Raw genomic sequence first — 20,969 nt, forward strand, 5'->3', positions numbered from 1 at the left:
GCCTCAAATTTTAGTTTTTTTTTTCATCTCACACTCTTCTTTCTTTAAAGTTGATCTAAAAATAGTACTGACTTGTGTTCACTCTTCTAACATTAACTATAACTTTAAGGAAAGTACTTTGAATTTGAAGTACTAAAGCCTGAACTCAAAGTTAGGCAACTCTTGGCTGTATAACCTTGAACAAGTTGCTTTTCTGATTTTACTGTTTCTCACATATTTGTGATATAGTCTTAAAACAATAAAGTTCCATAAAATTATTATTAGTGAGAAACTAAATCCAAACTCCTCAGACAATTGTACATCCCAAACCAAGGAATTTTCCAGTTCATAAAGAGTTGCATTCAAGAAAACACTGCTTTCTTCATGGTTTGTTTCCCCTTTGCCCACACTTAACTTTTCTGGCACATGGAAGGATATATTATCAGGAGCTATAAAGTAAACACCATTAACTCTAATGACCATAGTGACTTAATGAGTATTTGACTACAGGTCTTAAGCAAGAACTGGGGACACATCGGGACATGTTAGCTCATGTCTTGTCAACTGCTGCAGTTCACTGGAAGAATAACTATTTCAACTGATTTCTTGCTTCTACAGATTGTAGAGAGTTCTGGATCATGGGTCTCAAATAGGAGGTTAAACTGTTAAGATTATTATAATGAATGACTCTCATCGCCCCAGCTGCATTTTAAGCTCCTTAGAACTGAGGTTGTATCTTACACTTCATGCATATATATGCCATCTTAACAGTGTTAGGAACAGAAATGTTATACATTTAAATTTTGCTTTGTTATGTTATGGAAGTCAGTTTAAAACTGTTGGGGAAATAATTAAGTTCCTTGAAGTTCTAAGTTACAGGCTCAGGAAGTAAAGAAACTAACATTGCAGGCATTTCCTACAACTGGGGGTCTAAGTTTGAGGTGTAAAATGCTTATTAGTATTGAAAGTAAATAAAGGGCAGAATAGAGTCTTCCAACACATCCGGCGACATGCTTAACCAAACTCCAATTTTAACTGAGAAGAAAATAAATGGAATCGGGATGAGCCAGCTTAGAGAACAAAATAAAGAGATTCTGTTACTGTTCGCCCTATGTTATCTTGGTTCCAAAGTAGAGAAGAAAAAGACAAAGACCGACAGGAGCAAAAATCACCACAAACTGAAGACGCGAAGGAAGCAGAGACACCAAGAATAAGGCAGCTTCCCCTTTATCATACCAGGAGTTGCAGAGGACAGTCCCAGCAAAGAGTATCTGTTGAGGTGTCACAATGTCTGATTAAATACTTGCCAATCAGGCCACTAGTCAGTAGTAGTACCTTTTCAGGCAAAAAAACGGGCAGCCAGCAGCCCCTCCCCCTGAGCTTTTCAAACTCAGCCTGAGGTTCTCTCTCTCCCTCAGATGGATAATGACCATAGAAAATATGTTCTTAGAGGCCCAGAGTATGTCATGTGTCATAGGGCGGACTTTGACAGTGACTCTGAAAGAAGGGAGAAGAATATCCAAACAATACTGAGAGTACAATGGGAGTATGACTAACAACTTGTATACTCTCTTCTGGAGCCAGAACTTTATATATATATAAAGTTCTAACGGTAGAACTGATGGCATCTGTTCTAATGGTAGCTCTGTTACGAACTAGTTGTGTAAGTTGTAGAGTTTTATCTTACCATCATAATTTAATTGGAGTCAAAGTACTTTATAGCTCTATGCTTCTGAGGCTCTATTCTCCCAAGAGGAGCAGGAACCTTTTACACTAACAGGGTTATCAGGATGTTATTTAGTGGTGATTCAAGCCACCAGCAGACATAAGGTCCACATCATCAAAGGCTTATAAGAGCTAAGGAAAAATGATCCATGGTAGAGAGGACAGTTACCTGGTAGCCTGCTGATGTGTAAACTTTCTAACCACTAGTTCCCCTTTGTGAAAGTTATAAAATCATACCAAATATGCTAAAACAATGAAGGAGTTCTAATTGGAAAGTCATCTGCCTCATTTTTTTCCCTTCATCGCCTGACCTCACTGCTGAATTGAACAAAGACAGCAAAAGGGACACTACAGTGTCAAGTAAGGCAAACACAGCCATTTAAGAGTTGACTGTACGTTTGTACTCAACATTTAAGAAAATTCAAATATATGGATAATCTATTTGAGAAAATTACTCACTTAACACATCATCTTTTTCAAAAGTTCCCTAAAATTGCAAACTCCTATGAAAAAGAAAAATGATGTAAAAAAAAAAAAAAAAACTGACCACCATTTCCAGATTTATTTTCCATTGTTCCACGTGCTCTGTTTATTCTGACCTACTCTCCATTTTTCAGACTTTTCCACATTCATCTGGTCAGTCATGCTTATCTGGTCAGAATACTCTCCAGGGAATCTCACCTGTCAAGACTCCTCCCATTCCCTTGGGGACCTAAATCAAATACTACCTCTTCAGAGAAATCTTCCACATTCTACCTGTGCTGAGGTGATCACTCAATCTCACTCATGGAGCACTATCGATTACTGCTTGTCACATACAACTTAATCTTATTTGTGTCTGCCCTGTCTTTCTTCTTATGGGCAATATCCATACCCTTCTTATACACCTTATCCTAAATGTCTTACGTTTTTAATAAACATTTTTCATCTGCATGTACATTATCTCACATATATCTTACTTATCCTGTACTTCTTTCTACCTAGGTGACCCTGAGCAAATTACTCATAATCTCTCTCTGAACCTCAGGTTTCTCATCTGTAAGAGAAGAAAATTAATTGTACATATCTCATAGAGTCATGAGGACCTAATGACATAATGCATGTAAAACACAAAGCCAGAGTCTCAGATTTTACTATTATATTATTACTATCATATTATTTCATAGAGCTATTAAATATTTTATAAAACTGACATAAAATTATGTTTAGAATACATGGAAAAATGTACTATTGCACTAATCTTGCAAAGAAATAGATCTATTTTTTCTTATTCTTTTTTTATTTGAGTATAGTGGACATATAGCTTTACATAAGTTTCAGGTGTACAACTTAGTGATTTGACAAGTTTTTACATGATGCTATGTTCACAAGTGTACCTACCCTCTGCCTCGTTACATTGCTATTACAATATCACTCACTGTATTTCTTATGCTGTGCCTTTTATTTCCAGGAATTATTTTTTCTGTAACTAGAAGCCTGTAAATACTTCTCCCCCTCACCCATTTTGCCCATTCCCCACTCCCCTCCCCTTGCTTTTAGGTTTATCTTACTTTATTTCATAAACTAACAAAAAATAAACAGTACCTCTAATTTCAGTTTTACATCTTCTTTTGTCTTAGAAATGTTGTCTAAACTAGAGATGGCCAACTCCACTCCACTACAGTACTGCCCATATATAACCAACCTGAAAGGGAAGAAGAGGAGAAATTTGTAGGACAAAAGAAATAAAGTAGAAGGGGAAGAGGCAGAATTACCATCATCTATTTAAAACCACAGTTAGGGAGAATCAAAGTAAATCTTACTTGTCCTGCACCTCTAGCTAGGTGACCCTGGGCAAATTACTTATCTCTCTGAGCCTCTGATTTCTTGTTTCTTTTTAACACAAATCACACATAGACTCATAATATGCTATTAAAAGGACTAATTTTTATTTCTAAATTTGAATGGGATTAATTTCCCATACATTTTTTCAGCAGGTAGATTTTACAAACCGGCTTGATAACTGTTTATGGTAAGTACACATGAATATCACAAAAACAAAATTAAAAATTTCTGTTTATATTCCTAGTAAAGATGAACGTTCTACTGTTTACCCATACTCAGAAAAATTTAACTCAGACAATTTTATTGTCCTCACTAGTCATGACTCCACTCATCAATAAACCTAATCTTTCCTACTTTTTAATTAAGGAAAACACATTATCTGAAAATTGTGATTGAAGGAGCGACCTGAAGTGTGCTGGGTAGAAGGTACCTTGTACTACATGGAGTCTGAGCCTGCTTCAGGAACCATAGCTCCTCAGTAATATAGGCACTTTGCAGAGAGGTTGGGTAATTTATCGTTTCTTTTAACTCTCCATTGGGGAAAAAGAAAACTACTCATAAGTTCATGTTTAACTGTTGTTGATGCAAAGCAATTCATTAGCCACTTTTTAGCAGTAGGAACTACAGTGCTTAATTTTAAGAGAGAGAATGATATTTTAAGTGAAATTCCTTGGTACTTTCATTAACGTGAGTTGTTCAGAAGAGGTTTTTTTTTTTGTTTTTTTGTTTTGTTTTTTTAGAAAGGGAAACTGCCTTCAGCCGTGAATCTAATAATCCCAAATGGAGAATTATAAAATATGAGAGTTGGAACAAGCACTAGGCACCTGCTAATCTACCCCTAACATTTACAGATGGAGCAAAGGAGGCCAGAGAATTAATATGACTTCCTGAAAACTACAGAACTCAGAGGTAAAAGGTCGATAACCTGAACTTCTGATTTGCAAGGCAAACATCTGGATCCTTTACTTTCCCCCTTCCTTTTTCCTGATCCACATGCAGAACTCAAACTACCACCCTGAGATTAACTGTCCTATGTTCTAGTTACTGCCCAGGTAGTAACTTAATGGACAGTAGAAATAGCTATTTATGAGCAATTTTACTTTTTTTTTTTTTAAGTAGGCTTCATGCCCAATGTGTCCAACTCATGACCCTGAGATCAAGACCCGAGTTTATATCAAGAGTCAGATGTTTAACTGACTCTTGAGCCACCAAGGTGCTTCCCAGAGGAATTTTAATACTAACCCTCACTATAATCACAACCTGATAGCCACAAAATTTAAAATTTAAAAGTTACCTTTCCTTGTAGTTAATGAAAACTTGATACAAGTTCTGGTCATTTTTATTTACAATGGAATCATGAATCTCTTGCATTAGGTTCCGATGAACTTTTACAAGTTCCTTAAGGAAAAAGATGTTAAAGGAAATTAGAAAACAGGACCAAAAATAAATCACCCCAAACCTAAAATCCCTACTGTTGCTAGACTTGTCATTCAAGGAAATGCTAATGCCCCCAAACTCTAAACCTGCTACTAGGGATGATAAAGAGAAAAGGAAGTGGAGGGGAAGAAGGGAGGAGAGAGAGGGGAAATGAAAAGGGAAGGAAAGAGAAGCGGACAGAAGAGGAGAGAGAGACAGACAAGCCATGTGCATGGGAAACAGCAATTTCAGATCTGACTTGAACTGTCACTGTCCTGTTGGGGAAAAAAAAAATTATCTCACTACTTATTAAAGGGTAATTTATTCCTTGTATAAAAATATGTACAGCTCATTTTCATTATAGTCACTTTAACTTTTTAAATAAAACTATCCAAGTGCTTAATGTTTTATTGACGGGATAAAGTAATGATTCATGTCCTTGGGACATAAAAATGTAGATCTGTACTTTGGTCAATTAGTGGTGTCCTGGTGCTAAGCTAACAATAATCACACTAAATTACCTGAAACTAGACTACTAATGGCATAAATAAAGAGCAGATAAATTGTACTAGGCAGTTTACTAGAGTATCTCAGAAGTCAGAATTTTACCTTTTTCCTGATAAGCAAGTAATTTTCCGTCAGGCAGGAAATACACGTCATAGCCAGAAAATGAGGAAATTCTAATCAAGGTGCCAATTCTCGCATTAGCTCTTCCCTGTACCTTGGTGCACACACCAACTTCACAGCATGCCCTTTCCTTAGTAGGATGGAAAGGAAACAGGAATATGCTGGCCCTGCCCTTTTGCTGAAGAGCATGGAAAAGCCATAAGATTAAGGACTGTCAAAGAAGTCCTAAGTTACAGTGACCGTATTAAGGTGGTTCAAGATGCTCATCTTCCTAGAACGTGCAGTTTGTTTTATGCTAAACGTTCATCTCATATTGTGACCCTGTTCTTCCTGCTATGCTACAAATCAATGAGAATGTCTTCATCTGCCCATAATCGGGGACAAGGACAACAACCAGCTACGTGACTGATACACATCAACACTGAATGCACAGAACCAAAATAGCAGGAAACTTGCAGGTAAGACAAGCAAGCTTATGCATAAAAGCTTATATATAGTATACATAAGCTATATATTAAATCCGAGCCAGTTTTAAAGGTTTAAGAACTTGAATGTTGCCTAGCATGACCTCGGTTGGCATAGCATTTGGTCTGTTTCAATGCTTCTGCACAACTATACTCTAAGGATCATAAGATCATTGTAAGGTGCTCTGAAACCCAAAATGCTTACATAAATGTGAAGAAAAACACTTACAAATAACCACTAAAATGGATTTTTAAGTCATAAGGAAGTAGTGTATTTCAGAAATGGGAATTAAGGTTAGTACAACTGAAATCAGAGTAGAGGCAAGAGAGTGGAGGAAACGGATGCCCTCAGGACAGTGTGTACAGGATGGGGTTGAGGGACTGGCAGAATAGAGCAAGGAGTGGGACTGAAGGGGGCTCACACAAGGCAAAGAGACAGTGGCACCAGGGATTATTTAACTAAGACTACCTCTTTTTGACAAGCAGTTAAGGATAATTTTATGATCTTATCCACATGTTTTCAGCTTACATTCTGACTGACTTTGGTTGAAGATATGGTAAATCCCTTATTTCTAGAAAATAAGGATATAAGAACTCAAGAGGCAAAAAAGAGTTAAAATTCTTTTATTTAAAAAAAAATTTTTAATTTATTTTTTTAAAGTTTATTTACTTTGAAAAAGAGAGAGCAAGCTGGGGAGGGGCAGAGAAACGGATTGAGAATATCTCAAACAGGCTTCATACCCAGCGTGGAATCCGATGCAGGGCTCGAACCCACAAACCATGACATCATGACCTGAGCCAAAATCCAGAGTTGGACAATCAACCAACTGAGCCACCCAGGTGCCCCAAGATAGTTAAAATTCTTAAAGAATACAGGAGAAGAGACAGGAGGATGGCGGCGCAGGAGGACGCTGGGCTTACCACGCGTCCTGCTGATCACTTAGATTCCACCTACACCTGCCTAAATAACCCAGAAAACCACCAGAAGACTAGCAGAACGGAGTCTCCAGAGCCAAGCGCAGACAAGAGGCCCACGAAGAGGGTAGGAAGGGCGGAGAGGCAGTGCGTGCTGCACGGACTGGCGGGAGGGAGCCGTGGCAGAGGGGCAGCCCGCCGGCCAAGCAGAGCCCCCAGTCTGGCTGGCAAAAGCAGAGGGGCCGGATGGTGTGTATTCCGACAGCAAGCAGGACTTGACATCTGGAAGGTTATAAGCCAACAGCTCTGCTCGGAGAACGGGAGGGCTGGAGGACAACGGGAGGGAGAGCTGCTGAGCCCCGCGACGATAGAGCTGTTTGGCGGGGAACAAAGGCGCTCGCCAGTGCCATCTCCCTCGCCCATCCCCCAGCCAAAATCCCAAAGGGAACCAGTCCCTGCCAGGGAGCTTGCTTGCTCTGCGCAAACACCCAACTCTGTGCTTCTGCGGAGCCAAACCTCTGGCAGCGGATCTGACTCCCTCCCGCTGCCACAGGGCCCCTCCTGAAGTGGATCACCTAAGGAGAAGTGAGCTAAGCCTGCCCCTCCTGCCCCCGTGCACCTTGCCTATCCACCCCAGCTAATATGCCAGATCCCCAGCACCACAAGGCTGGCAGTGTGCAAGTGGCCCAGATGGGCCACGCCACCCCACAGTGAATCCCGCCCCTAGGAGAGGGGAAGAGAAGGCACACACCAGTCTGACTGTGGCCCCAGTGGTGGGCTGGGGGCAGACATCAGGTCTGACTGCGGCTCCGCCCACCAGTTCCAGTTATACACCACAGCACAGGGGAAGTGCCCTGCAGGTCCACACCACTCCAGGGACTATCCAAAATGACCAAACAGAAGAATTCCCCTCAGAAGAATCTCCAGGAAATAACAACAGCTAATGAACTGATCAAAAAGGATTTAAATAATATAACAGAAAGTGAATTTAGAATAATAGTAAAATTAATCGCTGGGCTTGAAAACAGTATAGAGGACAGCAGAGAATCTCTTGCTACAGAGATCAAGGGACTAAGGAACAGTCATGAGGAGCTGAAAAACGCTTTAAACGAAATGCAAAACAAAATGGAAACAACGACGGCTCGGATTGAAGAGGCAGAGGACAGAATACGTGAACTAGAAGATAAAGTTATGGAAAAACAGGAAGCTGAGAAAAAGAGATAAAAAAAATCCAGAAGTATGAGGGGAAAATTAGAGAACTAAGTGATACACTAAAAAGAAATAATATACGCATAATTGGTATCCCAGAGGAGGAAGAGAGAGGGAAAGGTGCTAAAGGGGTACTTGAAGAAATTATAGCTGAGAACTTCCCTGAACTGGGGAAGGAAAAAGGCATTGAAATCCAAGAGGCACAGAGAACTAACTCCCTTCAGACGTAACTTGAATCGATCTTCTGCACGACATATCATAGTGAAACTGGCAAAATACAAGGATAAAGAAAAAATTCTGAAAGCAGCAAAGGGTAAACGTGCCCTAACATATAAAGGGAGACCTATAAGACTTGTGACTGATCTCTCTTTTGAAACTTGGCAGGCCAGAAAGGATTGGCACGAGATCTTTAATGTGCTGAACAGAAAAAATATGCAGCCGAGAATCCTTTATCCAGCAAGTCTGTCATTTAGAATAGAAGGAGAGATAAAGGTCTTCCCAAACAAACAAAAACTGAAGGAATTTGTCACCACTAAACCAGCCCTACAAGAGATCCTAAGGGGGATCCTGTGAGACAAAGTACCAGAGACATCACTACAAGCATAAATCATACAGACATCACAATGACTCTAAACCCGTATCTTTCTATAATAACACTGAATGTAAATGGATTAAATGCACCAACCAAAAGACATAGGGTATCAGAATGGATAAAAAACAAGACCCATCTATTTGCTGTCTACAAGAGACTCATTTTAGATCTGAGGACACCTTTAGATTGAGAGTGAGGGGATGGAGAACTATTTATCATGCTACTGGAAGCCAAAAGAAAGCTGGAGTAGCCATACTTATATCAGACAAACTAGACTTTCAATTAAAGGCTGGAACAAGAGATGAAGAAGGGCATTATATAATAATTACAGGGTCTATCCATCAGGAAGAGCTAACAATTATAAATGTCTATGCACTGAATACCGGAGCCCCCAAATATATAAAACAATTACTCATAAACATAAGCAACCTTATTGATAAGACTGTGGTAATTGCAGGGGACTTTAACACCCCACTTACAGAAATGGATAGATCATCTAGACACACGGTCAATAAAGAAACAAGGGCCCTGAATGACACAATGGATCAGATGGACTTGACAGTCTATTTAGAACTCTGCATCCCAAAGCAACAGAATATACTTTCTTCTCGAGTGCACATGGAACATTCTCCAAGACAGATCATATACTGGGTCACAAAACAGCCCTTCATAAGTATACATGCATACTTTCAGACCACAATGCTATGAAGCTTGAAATCAACCACAGGAAAAAGTCTGGAAAACCTCCAAAAGCATGGAGGTTAAAGAACACCCTACTAACGAATGAGTGGGTCAACCAGGCAATTAGAGAAGAAATTAAAACATATATGGAAACAAACGAAAATGAAAATACAACAATCCAAACGCTTTGGGACGCAGCGAAGGCAGTCCTGAGAGGAAAATACATTGCAATCCAGGCCTATCTCAAGAAACAAGAAAAATCCCAAATACAAAATCTAACAGCACACCTAAAGGAAATAGAAGCAGAACAGCAAAGGCAGCCTAAACCCAGCACAAGAAGAGAAATAATAAAGATCAGAGCAGAAATAAACAATATAGAATCTAAAAAAATGGTAGAGCAGATCAACGAAACCAAGAGTTGGTTTTTTGAAAAAATTAACAAAATTGACAAACTTCTAGCCAGGCTTCTCAAAAAGAAAAGGGAGATGACCCAAATAGATAAAATCATGAATGAAAATGGAATTATTACAACCAATCCCTCAGAGATACAAACAATTATCAGGGAATACTATGAAAAATTATATGCCAACAAACTGGACAACCTAAAAGAAATGGACAAATTCCTAAACACCCACACTCTTCCAAAACTCAATCAGGAGGAAATAGAAAGCTTGAACAGACCCATAGCCAGCAAAGAAATTGAATCGGTTATCAAAAATCTCCCAACAAATAAGAGTCCAGGACCAGATGGCTTCCCAGGGGAGTTCTACCAGACGTTTAAAGCAGAGATAATACCTATCCTTCTCAAGCTATTCCAAGAAATAGAAAGGGAAGGAAAACTTCCAGACTCATTCTATGAAGCCAGTATTACTTTGATTCCTAAACCAGAGACCCAGTAAAAAAAGAGAACTACAGGCCAATATCCCTGATGAATATGGATGCAAAAATTCTCAATAAGATACTAGCAAATCGAATTCAACAGCATATAAAAAGAATTATTCACCATGATCAAGTGGGATTCATTCCTGGGATGCAGGGCTGGTTCAACATTCGCAAATCAACCAACGTGATACATCACATTAATAAAAGAAAAGAGAAGAACCATATGATCCTGTCAATCGATGCAGAAAAGGCTTTGACAAAAAAATCCAGCACCCTTTCTTAATAAAAACCCTTGAGAAAGTCGGGATAGAAGGAACATACTTACACAGCATCAAAGCCATTTATGAAAAGCCCACAGCTAACATCATCCTCAATGGGGAAAAACTGAGAGCTTTTTCCCTGAGATCAGGAACACGACAGGGATGCCCACTCTCACCGCTGTTGTTTAACATAGTGCTGGAAGTTCTAGCATCAGCAATCAGACAACAAAAGGAAATCAAAGGCATCAAAATTGGCAAAGATGAAGTCAAGCTTTCGCTTTTTGCAGATGACATGATATTATACATGGAAAATCCGATAGACTCCACCAGAAGTCTGCTAGAACTGATACATGAATTCAGCAAAGTTGCAGGATACAAAATCAATGTACAGAAATCAGTTGCATTCTTATACACTAACAATGAAGCAACAGAAAGACAAATAAAGAAACTGATCCCATTCACAATCGCACCAAGAAGCATAAAATACCTAGGAATAAATCTAACCAAAGATGTAAAAGATCTGTATGCTGAAAACTATAGAAAGCTTATGAAGGTAATTGAAGAAGATATAAAGAAATGGAAAGACATTCCCTGCTCATGGATTGGAAGAATAAATATTGTCAAAATGTCAATACTACCCAAAGCTATCTACACATTCAATGCAATCCCAATCAAAATTGCACCAGCATTCTTCTCGAAAGTATAACAAGCAATTCTAAAATTCATATGGAACCACAAAAGGCCCCGAATAGCCAAAGTAATTTTGAAGAAGAAGACCAAAGCAGGAGGCATCACAATCCCAGACTTTAGCCTCTACTACAAAGCTGTCATCATCAAGACAGCATGGTATTGGCACAAAAACAGACACATAGACCAATGGAATAGAATAGAAACCCCAGAACTAGACCCAAAACGTATGGCCAACTCATCTTTGACAAAGCAGGAAAGAACATCCAATGGAAAAAAGACAGTCTCTTTAACAAATGGTGCTGGGAGAACTGGACAGCAACTGCAGAAGGTTGAAACTAGACCACTTTCTCACACCATTCACAAAAATAAACTCAAAATGGATAAAGGTCCTGAATGTGAGACAGGAAACCATCAAAACCCTAGAGGAGAAAGCAGGAAAAGACCTCTCTGACCTCAGCCGTAGCAATCTCTTACTCGACACATCCCCAAAGGCAAGGGAATTAAAAGCAAAAATGAATTACTGGGACCTTATGAAGATAAAAAGCTTCTGCACAGCAAAGGAAACAACCAACAAAACTAAAAGGCAACCAACAGAATGGGAAAAGATATTTGCAAACGACATATCGGACAAAGGGCTAGTATCCAAAATCTATAAAGAGCTCACCAAACTCCACACCCGAAAAACAAATAACCCAGTGAAGAAATGGGCAGAAAACATGAATAGACACTTCTCTAAAGAAGACATCCAGATGGCCAACAGGCACAAGAAAAGATGCTCAACGTCGCTCCTCATCAGGAAAATACAAATCAAAACCACACTCAGAGATCACCTCACGCCAGTCAGAGTGGCCAAAATGAACAAATCAGGAGACTGTAGATGCTGGCGAGGATGTGGAGAAACGGGAACCCTCTTGCACTGTTGGTGGGAATGCAAATTGGTGCAGCCGCTCTGGAAAGCAGTGTGGAGGTTCCTCAGAAAATTAAAAATAGACCTACCCTATGACCCAGCAATAGCACTGCTAGGAATTTACCCAAGGGATACAGGAGTACTGATGCATAGGGGCACTTGTACCCCAATGTTTATAGCAGCACTCTCAACAATAGCCAAATTATGGAAAGAGCCTAAATGTCCATCAACTGATGAATGGATAAAGAAATTGTGGTTTATATACACAATGGAGTACTACATGGCAATGGGAAAGAACGAAATATGGCCCTTTGTAGCAACGTGGATGGAACTAGAGAGTGTGATGCTAAGTGAAATAAGCCATACAGAGAAAGACAGATACCATATGTTTTCACTCTTATGTGGATCCTGAGAAACTTAACAGAAACCCATGGAGGAGGGGAAGGAAAAAGAAAAAAAAAAAAAAAGAGGTTAGAGTGGGAGAGAGCCAAAGCATAAGAGACTGTTAAAAACTGAGAACAAACTGAGGGTTGATGGGGGGTGGGAGGGAGGGGAGGGTGGGTGATGGGTATTGAGGAGGGTACCTTTTGGGATGAGCACTGGGTGTTGTATGGAAACCAATTTGACAATAAATTTCATATATTGAAAAAAAAAAAGAATACAGGAGAATATTAAAGTAGGAATCTAGAACCCAATAAGATGATTGAGATTTTACAGTAATATACCACAATTTTAGCTAGTCTATTTTTACTTACAGGAATGTTGATGAATACTGAATCAAATTCTGCTGCTGTCAGAAATCTTTTTAGCGGGGCCATGAAATACTACAAGGATAGGAAAGAGAAATAATAATTAAGCACAATTTATCCTAATCTATATAATAGTTTTTCATTAACAAATGATCAATATTTATTGAAAGTCTATTGTTTATCCATATAATGAATACCAAGAAAAAAGCAGAAACTATTTTCTCTATCTTAAAGATTTTATACTTAAACAGACATATAAAGACATAAACGTAAGTTAATTCATTTAAAGTATAAAATAAAAGGTTTAGGCAATGAATACTCCTGAAAGTAATAATAAAAAAAAGAACACTGTTGGCTGAATTGGAAAAAAAAAAAAAAAAAAGGCAATATTTTGGAGATACAGGACTGATACAAAATACTCTCAAATGCCTTGATCTTACCCTTCATTCCTTGAGAATGTTAGTTCCTGGCCTACCATATCTCTTTCCATTATGACTCCCATGTCTGTTCTTGACAATCTCAGTATCTGTGCAGATCATCCTTCCGATAGTCTGGCCTTTTAGATCCTTAACTGCCGGTAATCTTGTGCTCCATCCTAGCTCGGCTCTCTACTCTGGAGGTCATATTCCAAGACCTTCTCATTATCAACAACTACATAGGCTCTATAGCATTAATTTTAAGTTATCAACTCTCTGATCACGACCTCCTACCTTTATAGCTCATTCCTTTAAAGAATTCTTTAACCCCACCGGGTCTGCCAATCCACTGATCATTCTATCTCTCTCATGTCCTCACTTCCTCCCTACCAAGTTTACACTCCATAAACCATCATGAGAATCACTTCCCTTACCCTTTCTTCTTCCAGCATGCTTTTCTGGAAAAACAAAAACCCTTGTTAAATCTAGCTTGCCATATATGTTGTGCCTGTACCTAAGAAGTTAAATATGAACTAGATCAATAGTCTAATTTTCAATTGAGCCTGTGATAATGCATAATCCTACATTTCCCTAGTCCATTTATTCCCCCTCTCTCCTAAACAACTCTGCAAAACCTTCAACTCTTTTCCTAAACATCTAGAACTATCTCCTTATTCTCATTTTCTTAACCTCTAAATGTAGAACTTGCCAGAGGTGGCCTCAAATCTCTCCTTCATCAACATTCATTCCCTAGGTGAATTCATCCAGTACCACTGACCTTATAAGCCATTGTGTAATGATAATGGCCCCATCTACTTGTCAACCTCTCCCCTTAATGCCAGCCTCATGTATCTAACTCCCTCCTCAACACAGCCCCTTGGAAGCTAATAGATATTGCAAATGTACAATGTCCCAACAGACTCGTGATTCCCAGACCTGTCCTCCTCAGCTCAGTAACCATCTTTACTACTCACACAACAACTATTCATGCTATAAGCCTAGCGTTCTTGATTGCTCCCTTTCCCATATATCCTTCACCTGATTTATCATCTAATCCGCTCAGCTCTACTTTCAAAATGTATTCAGAATATGACCATTCCCTACCAGCTCTACACATACTGCCATGTTCTGTCAATCTGATTATTGCAATATCCTTCTAACTTTTCTCCCAAAAAGTCAGAATACGCTGTGAAGAAACTTACATTAGATCATGTCACTTCTACTCACACACTCCAGCTTTGAGCGAGGTGTTCTCTGTGCCCCCCAACACGATGCGGTAGCTCACCAGCTCTTTGCTCTCCCTGCCTCTCTTCACTCACGCTGCTTCAGACACCTGGACTACTGCTACTCCTTGAAACACAGAACACTGTCTCATCTGAGGGCCTTTCTCCCAGGAACCGTCATCTCTGGGATGTTGGCATGGCTTGCTCCCTCAATTTCCTCAGCTGTCTGCTAAAATGTGATCTTACTAAAGAGGCCTTCCATTACTGCTTTACATAAAGTACCACCAGCCCACCCACATCACTCTCTGTCCTCTTTCCCTGACTGGTTTTTCTTCAGAGAATTTATCACCGCCTGGCCCACTTACTTGCTTAAATTATAAACCCTCCTATGAGACAGAAAGTGTCATGAGAACAAGAGTTTTGTTGTGTCTATTGCTATATACTCAGTGCCTAGCACAGTGCCATTCAGATACTAAGAAATCAGTAACTAGTTGTGGAGTAAGTAAGTCTGCTTGTTTTACTGAAAATTAGAAAGCATACAGAAGACACACTGAGTCTCATATATTAACTATAAAATGCACTATTTGGACATCAAAAATAATACCTGATAACTTACTTTTTCTATTGACTCCAACGTTTCTGTGTATTTTTCTTCTGTCTGCTTAATTTCTGCTAGGCAGCAACTTCGTATGTCATTTTCTGGACATTTCTGCAATTAGAGTTATCAAAAAAATGATTTAATCAAACACATGTATTAATTAATCTCTCTGGTAGTACATAGAAAGAACTCAAAACTACTGATTTTCTTAAGCTTTCCATTTTAATAAAACACAACCAAAAGATCTATTTATGGCATTTAAGAAGTATCTGTTCTTAAAATTTTGAACAATGTAAATGAAAAAGGTTTACATAATTAAAAATAAACTTCTGAGGATACACCCTCTTTATACTGAAAAAAAATCTCTTTCATTATAAATGTTATTCATTCTGGAAACATCACCCATGGTGTCATATAGTATTCTTAACGTACAGCGTACTTTACAAGTGCTGTAGAAATACTTGCAAAATATCAAAAGGACATTTGATAAATAAAAATCTTAAAATACTTTTTGTGAAGAATTAACATTCTCGTGTTTGGCTCTTCCACTAGGTGTTAAGACTGGAGGTAGCAGAGCATAATATTAAGATGGAAGGTGTGGGCCTCAGGTAGAACTGGGCTCAAGTACCAGTTTTTCTGTAATTCGCTGGTTCTTGTGAATAAGTTACCTATTTTCTCCATGTCTCAGTCTTCTCCTCCACACAACAGTGAGAACTACAGATCCAACCCCAAGGAGCTGTAAATGAGCTATCTTGGTAGAGCACCTATACCACCCTGAGAAGTACACAAGAAGGGCCCCATGCATTTAAATTATCACTGCTGTGAACCCTGCCCCATAGAAACCACCCAGCACTGTCAGCTGAATGAAGACTGTCCTTGGGAGACACACTCAAGACTTTGCTGGTACCCCGAGCAGATGATAATTATATTAGGAGATACAGATGATACCCTGTCACCTAAAAATAGTCAAAATACTGCCACAGGCAGCCTGTCAGCTCACACAGTAGGTTAAAGCTCATTCACTACCAAATACAGGCCAGGTAACTTGTTTCCATCCCACAGAAGCTACTCTCCCTATCTGGGGCACTGGACAACCCACCAGCCTTTTATGAAAGCCAAGACTACAAAGAGAGCTGAGGAAATTCATCACAGCACTAAAAAATCCCATACTACCACCTAGCTGATGAGGAAAGGGTTTTGTATAAAAAAAAGATTAATAATGGGGTGCCTCGGTGGCTCAGTCAGTTAAGCGTCCGACTTCGGCTCAGGTCATGATCTCGTGGTTCGTGGGTTTGAGCCCCACATCAGGCTCTGTGCTGACAGCTCAGAGCCTGGAACCTGCTTTGGACTCTGTGTCTCCCTCCCCTGTTCATGCTCTGTCTCTCTCTCTCTCAAAAATAAATAAACATTAAAAAAAATTTTTTAAAGATTAATAAAAGCCTACACGACTGACCATTTTTTTTGTTTCAAATTATAGGTGAGAAAATAATTCAGAGTAATTCTTTCTGAATGTTTTAGATATTTTTGTGGCAGATTAACCTCTGTGCGTGCATACTGACTATGACAATATCTGAAACTAAATTTATAAAACAGTAAAAATACTAGGAAACCTATAATGAAACAAAAGTAAAAAATACCTCTTATCAACCCCTGAACAAATATGAAGAAATATTCTTTAACATATATTTTATGCTACATCAAATTTAAAGAAGATTAAACTGCTTTGTAAGAGAAGATTTCCTTTCATGATAAGAAGAATCCTTTCACAATTCCCTGAAATTATGTTCTACTGCCACTCTGGCACTATTTAGCTGGGTGGCATTTCTCTCTCAGACTTTCCTTCCTGACAAGTAGAATTCAAGGACTAGACCAGAGATTCCCTCTGGTTGTTGTGAACTATAAAATGCTGGGTGTATGTGTCTCCAAATGCAATAAATCATGATTATGTAGTTAAAAGCTAGCAAAGGTAAAAAGAAAACAAAAACCTATTCTAGCAGAAGTTACACAAATAATTATATTAATTAGTCTTGCAAGGAATCACTTTCCTAATAAGATACTCAAAGTAACTTTAACAATAAGGCAAGTGAGATCCTACGGCTTGATGTGCTTCCTCTGCCTTCATTAAGTCCTCGTAGACTTCTCCACCTTCGTCTTCCCCATAAACACAGTCGTAGAGACCTTCTTCATCTTCCACATGGGTTTCACTACAACAAAGGGTAGGATACTCAGGTCATTTTCTCTTATGCAGTAAATGCAACAGCTACATAGAGCCTAGTAGAAAACCCAAAGAGGAAATAAAACATAATTCATGGGAAGAGTCAAAAGGCTTTACATTACGGCTCTTTCCCTCCTAATGAGAACAATGCCAAACAACAGAATCCACCCAGGATGGCAGTGACAGCTAACATTCACTGGGTATTTACCATGTACAAGCACATAAATGATCACTCTGCACACACGACTTCATGTAGCTGGCCCAAGCCCAGTATTCACTACCTGTGCTATCAGGCATTACTATTTGATCCCTTATAGAGATAAGGAAGCTGAGAGAACTGAGGGTTATTTAACTTGCCTGTGGAAACACAGCTTGTCCATGGCAGATCCAGATTTAAAACTTAGTCTTACATTCTAAATGTTTTCATTATCATATGGCCCACATTTTTCCTATTTCAAGGCCTGAGGTTGATCATATATATTAAGGGGTACAACATGGGGAACACAGGGGTGCTGGGGACAATCTCATAGTTTATAAATAGTCTTTTAAAAGCATCAGTTTCAGAACGCCTAGGTGGTTCAGTCGGTTAAGCAACTAACTCTTGATTTCGGCTCAGGTCACGATCTCACAGTTCTTGAGATCAAGCCCCGCGTTGGGCTCTGCACTGTCAGCGCAGAGCCTGCTTGGGATTCTCTCTCTCTACCCCTCTCCCACTTGTTCTCTTCCCCCTTCCAAAATAAGTAAACTTAAAAAAAAAACAAGAAGAAAAGCATCAGTTTCTGCAGGGTTATTATTGCCAGTATCTAATGCAGTGGTTTTCCAACCACGCTCCATCCAGTCTACTCAGAGAGTATGTACAGGTCCCTGAGTCATCCAGATCCTACTATTATCTGTTTTATTTGCCTGTTTTCTATGTAAAAAAAATGGTTCCAAGGCCACAAGGCATTTGAAATCAGCTGATCTCCTGATAGATGAAAAACATCCCAATTTTTAAAGCTTCCATGGCACTTACACAGTAACTGACTGATGTATCTTTCCTAAATCCTTCATATGATATTGTAAACCCATTCACTCAAAGTAGAAATAGCTGGTTGCACCTATCACATGTTTTATTACTACTCCTTAAGTTTTTCCTTTCAGTTCAAGACTTCTATATATAGCTTCTATTCACTAATAATCCCAAAGAATTGAGATTAATACATTTAGACATGTTAGAAAGAAGCATTAACCTTTCTCTGAAAAAAAAAAAATCAACTCCTTCAATACTGCCAGCCCTTAGCACCTATCTTGGGCCTGTGCAGATAGAACAGTATAAAATTTATATGTACAAAAATAAGAACACTGTAACTGTAAATGTCACTCTACGACTTGGGAGCATTTTTCAAAATAGGTTCAATCACAAGGTTGTCTATGTTGTCATGAAGGATTATTTGGAAGCATTTGATAGGAATGAACTGTTTCAAACATTCAGAAGAAAGAAAGGCGCCTTAAGGGAGACTTACCTGGTAGTAACAAATATGTCAGAGAAGTCTGCTCTCAGAAAAATTTGTTCTAGAGTTAGCAGTCTACCCAACCATTCACTCCACAGACATTTTCTAAGAACCTACTGAGGTCCAGACTCTTCAGTGCTAAGAATGCATAGATCAAGAAGATCTGAGGACTCTCCCATAGTCTAGTGTAGGTAACAGCATGTGAACACATAATTCTAGAAGTACAACAGAGCAGACGAATGCAGAATGTAGGAGTAAGGGAAAGACTAACTCTGACTAAAGAAGTCCGGGAAGGCTTCACAACAGATATTACATCTGAACTGGATCTTGAATGTATTTATTTATTTAATAGGTATTTGCTAAATAAATACTACCATGTTCCAGGAGATATGGTTGTACACTAGGCTGACACAGTTTCTGCCCTCAGAGGTGACACATACTCAGTGAGGAGAAGGACATTCCAGAAAAGGACACCAACACGTGCAAAGGCAAAAGCTATGAAGAGCCTGGCAACATCATGAGTGGCATCTCATTCAGGTAAGTGAATGTGACCCCCAGAGGGACGAGCTAAAACCAACCTGAGAAAGGCAATACACCCTGTAACCTCAACCTTACCTGGGCATTTGGGATACAAGAGGAGGTACAAGAGGAGGCTCTATACAGCAGTAGAGTGGAGGGAGCAAGAAGACACTAAGCCCCAAAATGAAACCCTGTGGGTAAGAGATAGCGAGAGCCATAACTAGAGTGAGTAAAGGCAAATGCGGAGAGAGAGAAAGAGACTGCATCAGGTGCAGTCAACCAGACTTGGCGACCAGTCAGAATTAGAGAGAGGGGGGAAAGGAGTGGAGGATGCCACTTAGCTTCCTACTTTGTAAAACTGGGCAGATGGCAAGTCACAGATAACAGGGGAGAGTTCAACCGGTCTGAACACTTTCTATAATGCAAAGGATAGGAAGGTTTGAGGAATCTATGAGGGAGCTAGGAAATGAAGGAAGAGGCTCTGCATCAAAGAGGACCTGTTCAACAAGAAGATAGGCTGTGAAATACATTTCTCTGTTACTCCTAATCCCAGCTCTGCTGCCTTTGACCACCTCCCGCGCCCCCCCCCCCCAAAAAAATACCTCATCTTGCTTAAGTGTTGCTTTTGACTATTTCCAGTGAGGGTAGAGGCACATACTATATGAATACACACGGATTTTTCTTTAAGAATTGTAGGAGATAGGACACCTAAAGCACAAGCAACAAGATCTAAAAATAAACAAGTGGGACTGCATCAAACTAGAAAGCTTCTGCACAGCAAAAGAAACCATCAACAAAGTGAAAAGACAACCTATGGAGTAGGACAAAAATATTTACAAACCATCTATCTGATAAGCAACCCATACAACTCAAGAACAACAAAATAACCCAATTAAAAAATAGGCAAAGGATAGGACTAGACATTTCTCCAAAGAAGATATATGAAGGGCCAACAGGTACATGAAAAGATGCTCAACATCACTAGACATTAAGAAAATGCAACTTAAAACCACAACGTGATACCACCTCATGCCTGTTAGAATGGCCATCACCAAAAGACAAGAGATAAATGCTGGCATGGATATGCATAAAAGAAACCCTCATGCCCTGTTGGGGGGACTGTAAATTGGTGCAGTCACTGCGGAAAACAGTATGGAAGTTCTTCAAAAAATTAAAAATAGAAATACAATATGATCCAGCAATTCCACTTCTGGGATATATCCAAAGGAAACAAAAACACTAGCTCATAATGGTATCTGCACCTTCATGTGCAGCATTATTTAGAATAACTAAGATATGGGAACAATCTAAGTGTCCACTGATTGATGAATGGATTAGGAAGTTGTGGGGGGTGTGTGTGTGTGTGTGTGTACATATATATACACACACATATATATGTCTATGTATATACATAAATTTGTATATATATGTATATGTATATATATCATCCACATATATATATATACATATACACACATATATAAGTATGTATATAAATCTGTATATATATGTATACACACACATATATACATACACACACTGTAATATTCAGCATAAAAAATGAGGAAATTCTACCATTTAAAGTAAC

General features: G+C 39.1%; 1 protein-coding gene across 6 annotated transcripts in view; it reads right to left on the bottom strand.

Annotated features, from left to right (window-relative positions):
• The window catches only part of VAV3 (vav guanine nucleotide exchange factor 3), a 468,861-nt gene that overhangs the window by 171,669 nt on the left and 276,223 nt on the right, over positions 1–20,969 (bottom strand). For all 6 annotated transcript variants that reach the window (XM_042953185.1, XM_042953183.1, XM_042953186.1 and 3 more), the window contains 5 exons: positions 17,253–17,361; positions 15,176–15,268; positions 12,927–12,995; positions 4,823–4,926; positions 3,289–3,388 (listed from right to left, as the gene is read on the bottom strand). In XM_042953185.1, coding sequence (XP_042809119.1) covers positions 3,289–3,388; positions 4,823–4,926; positions 12,927–12,995; positions 15,176–15,268; positions 17,253–17,361 — 475 coding nt within the window. The remainder of the gene's footprint in view (positions 1–3,288; positions 3,389–4,822; positions 4,927–12,926; positions 12,996–15,175; positions 15,269–17,252; positions 17,362–20,969) is intronic.

The sequence above is a fragment of the Panthera leo genome, chromosome C1 (genome assembly GCF_018350215.1).
Source record: "Panthera leo isolate Ple1 chromosome C1, P.leo_Ple1_pat1.1, whole genome shotgun sequence".
Classification (NCBI taxonomy): domain Eukaryota; kingdom Metazoa; phylum Chordata; class Mammalia; order Carnivora; family Felidae; genus Panthera; species Panthera leo.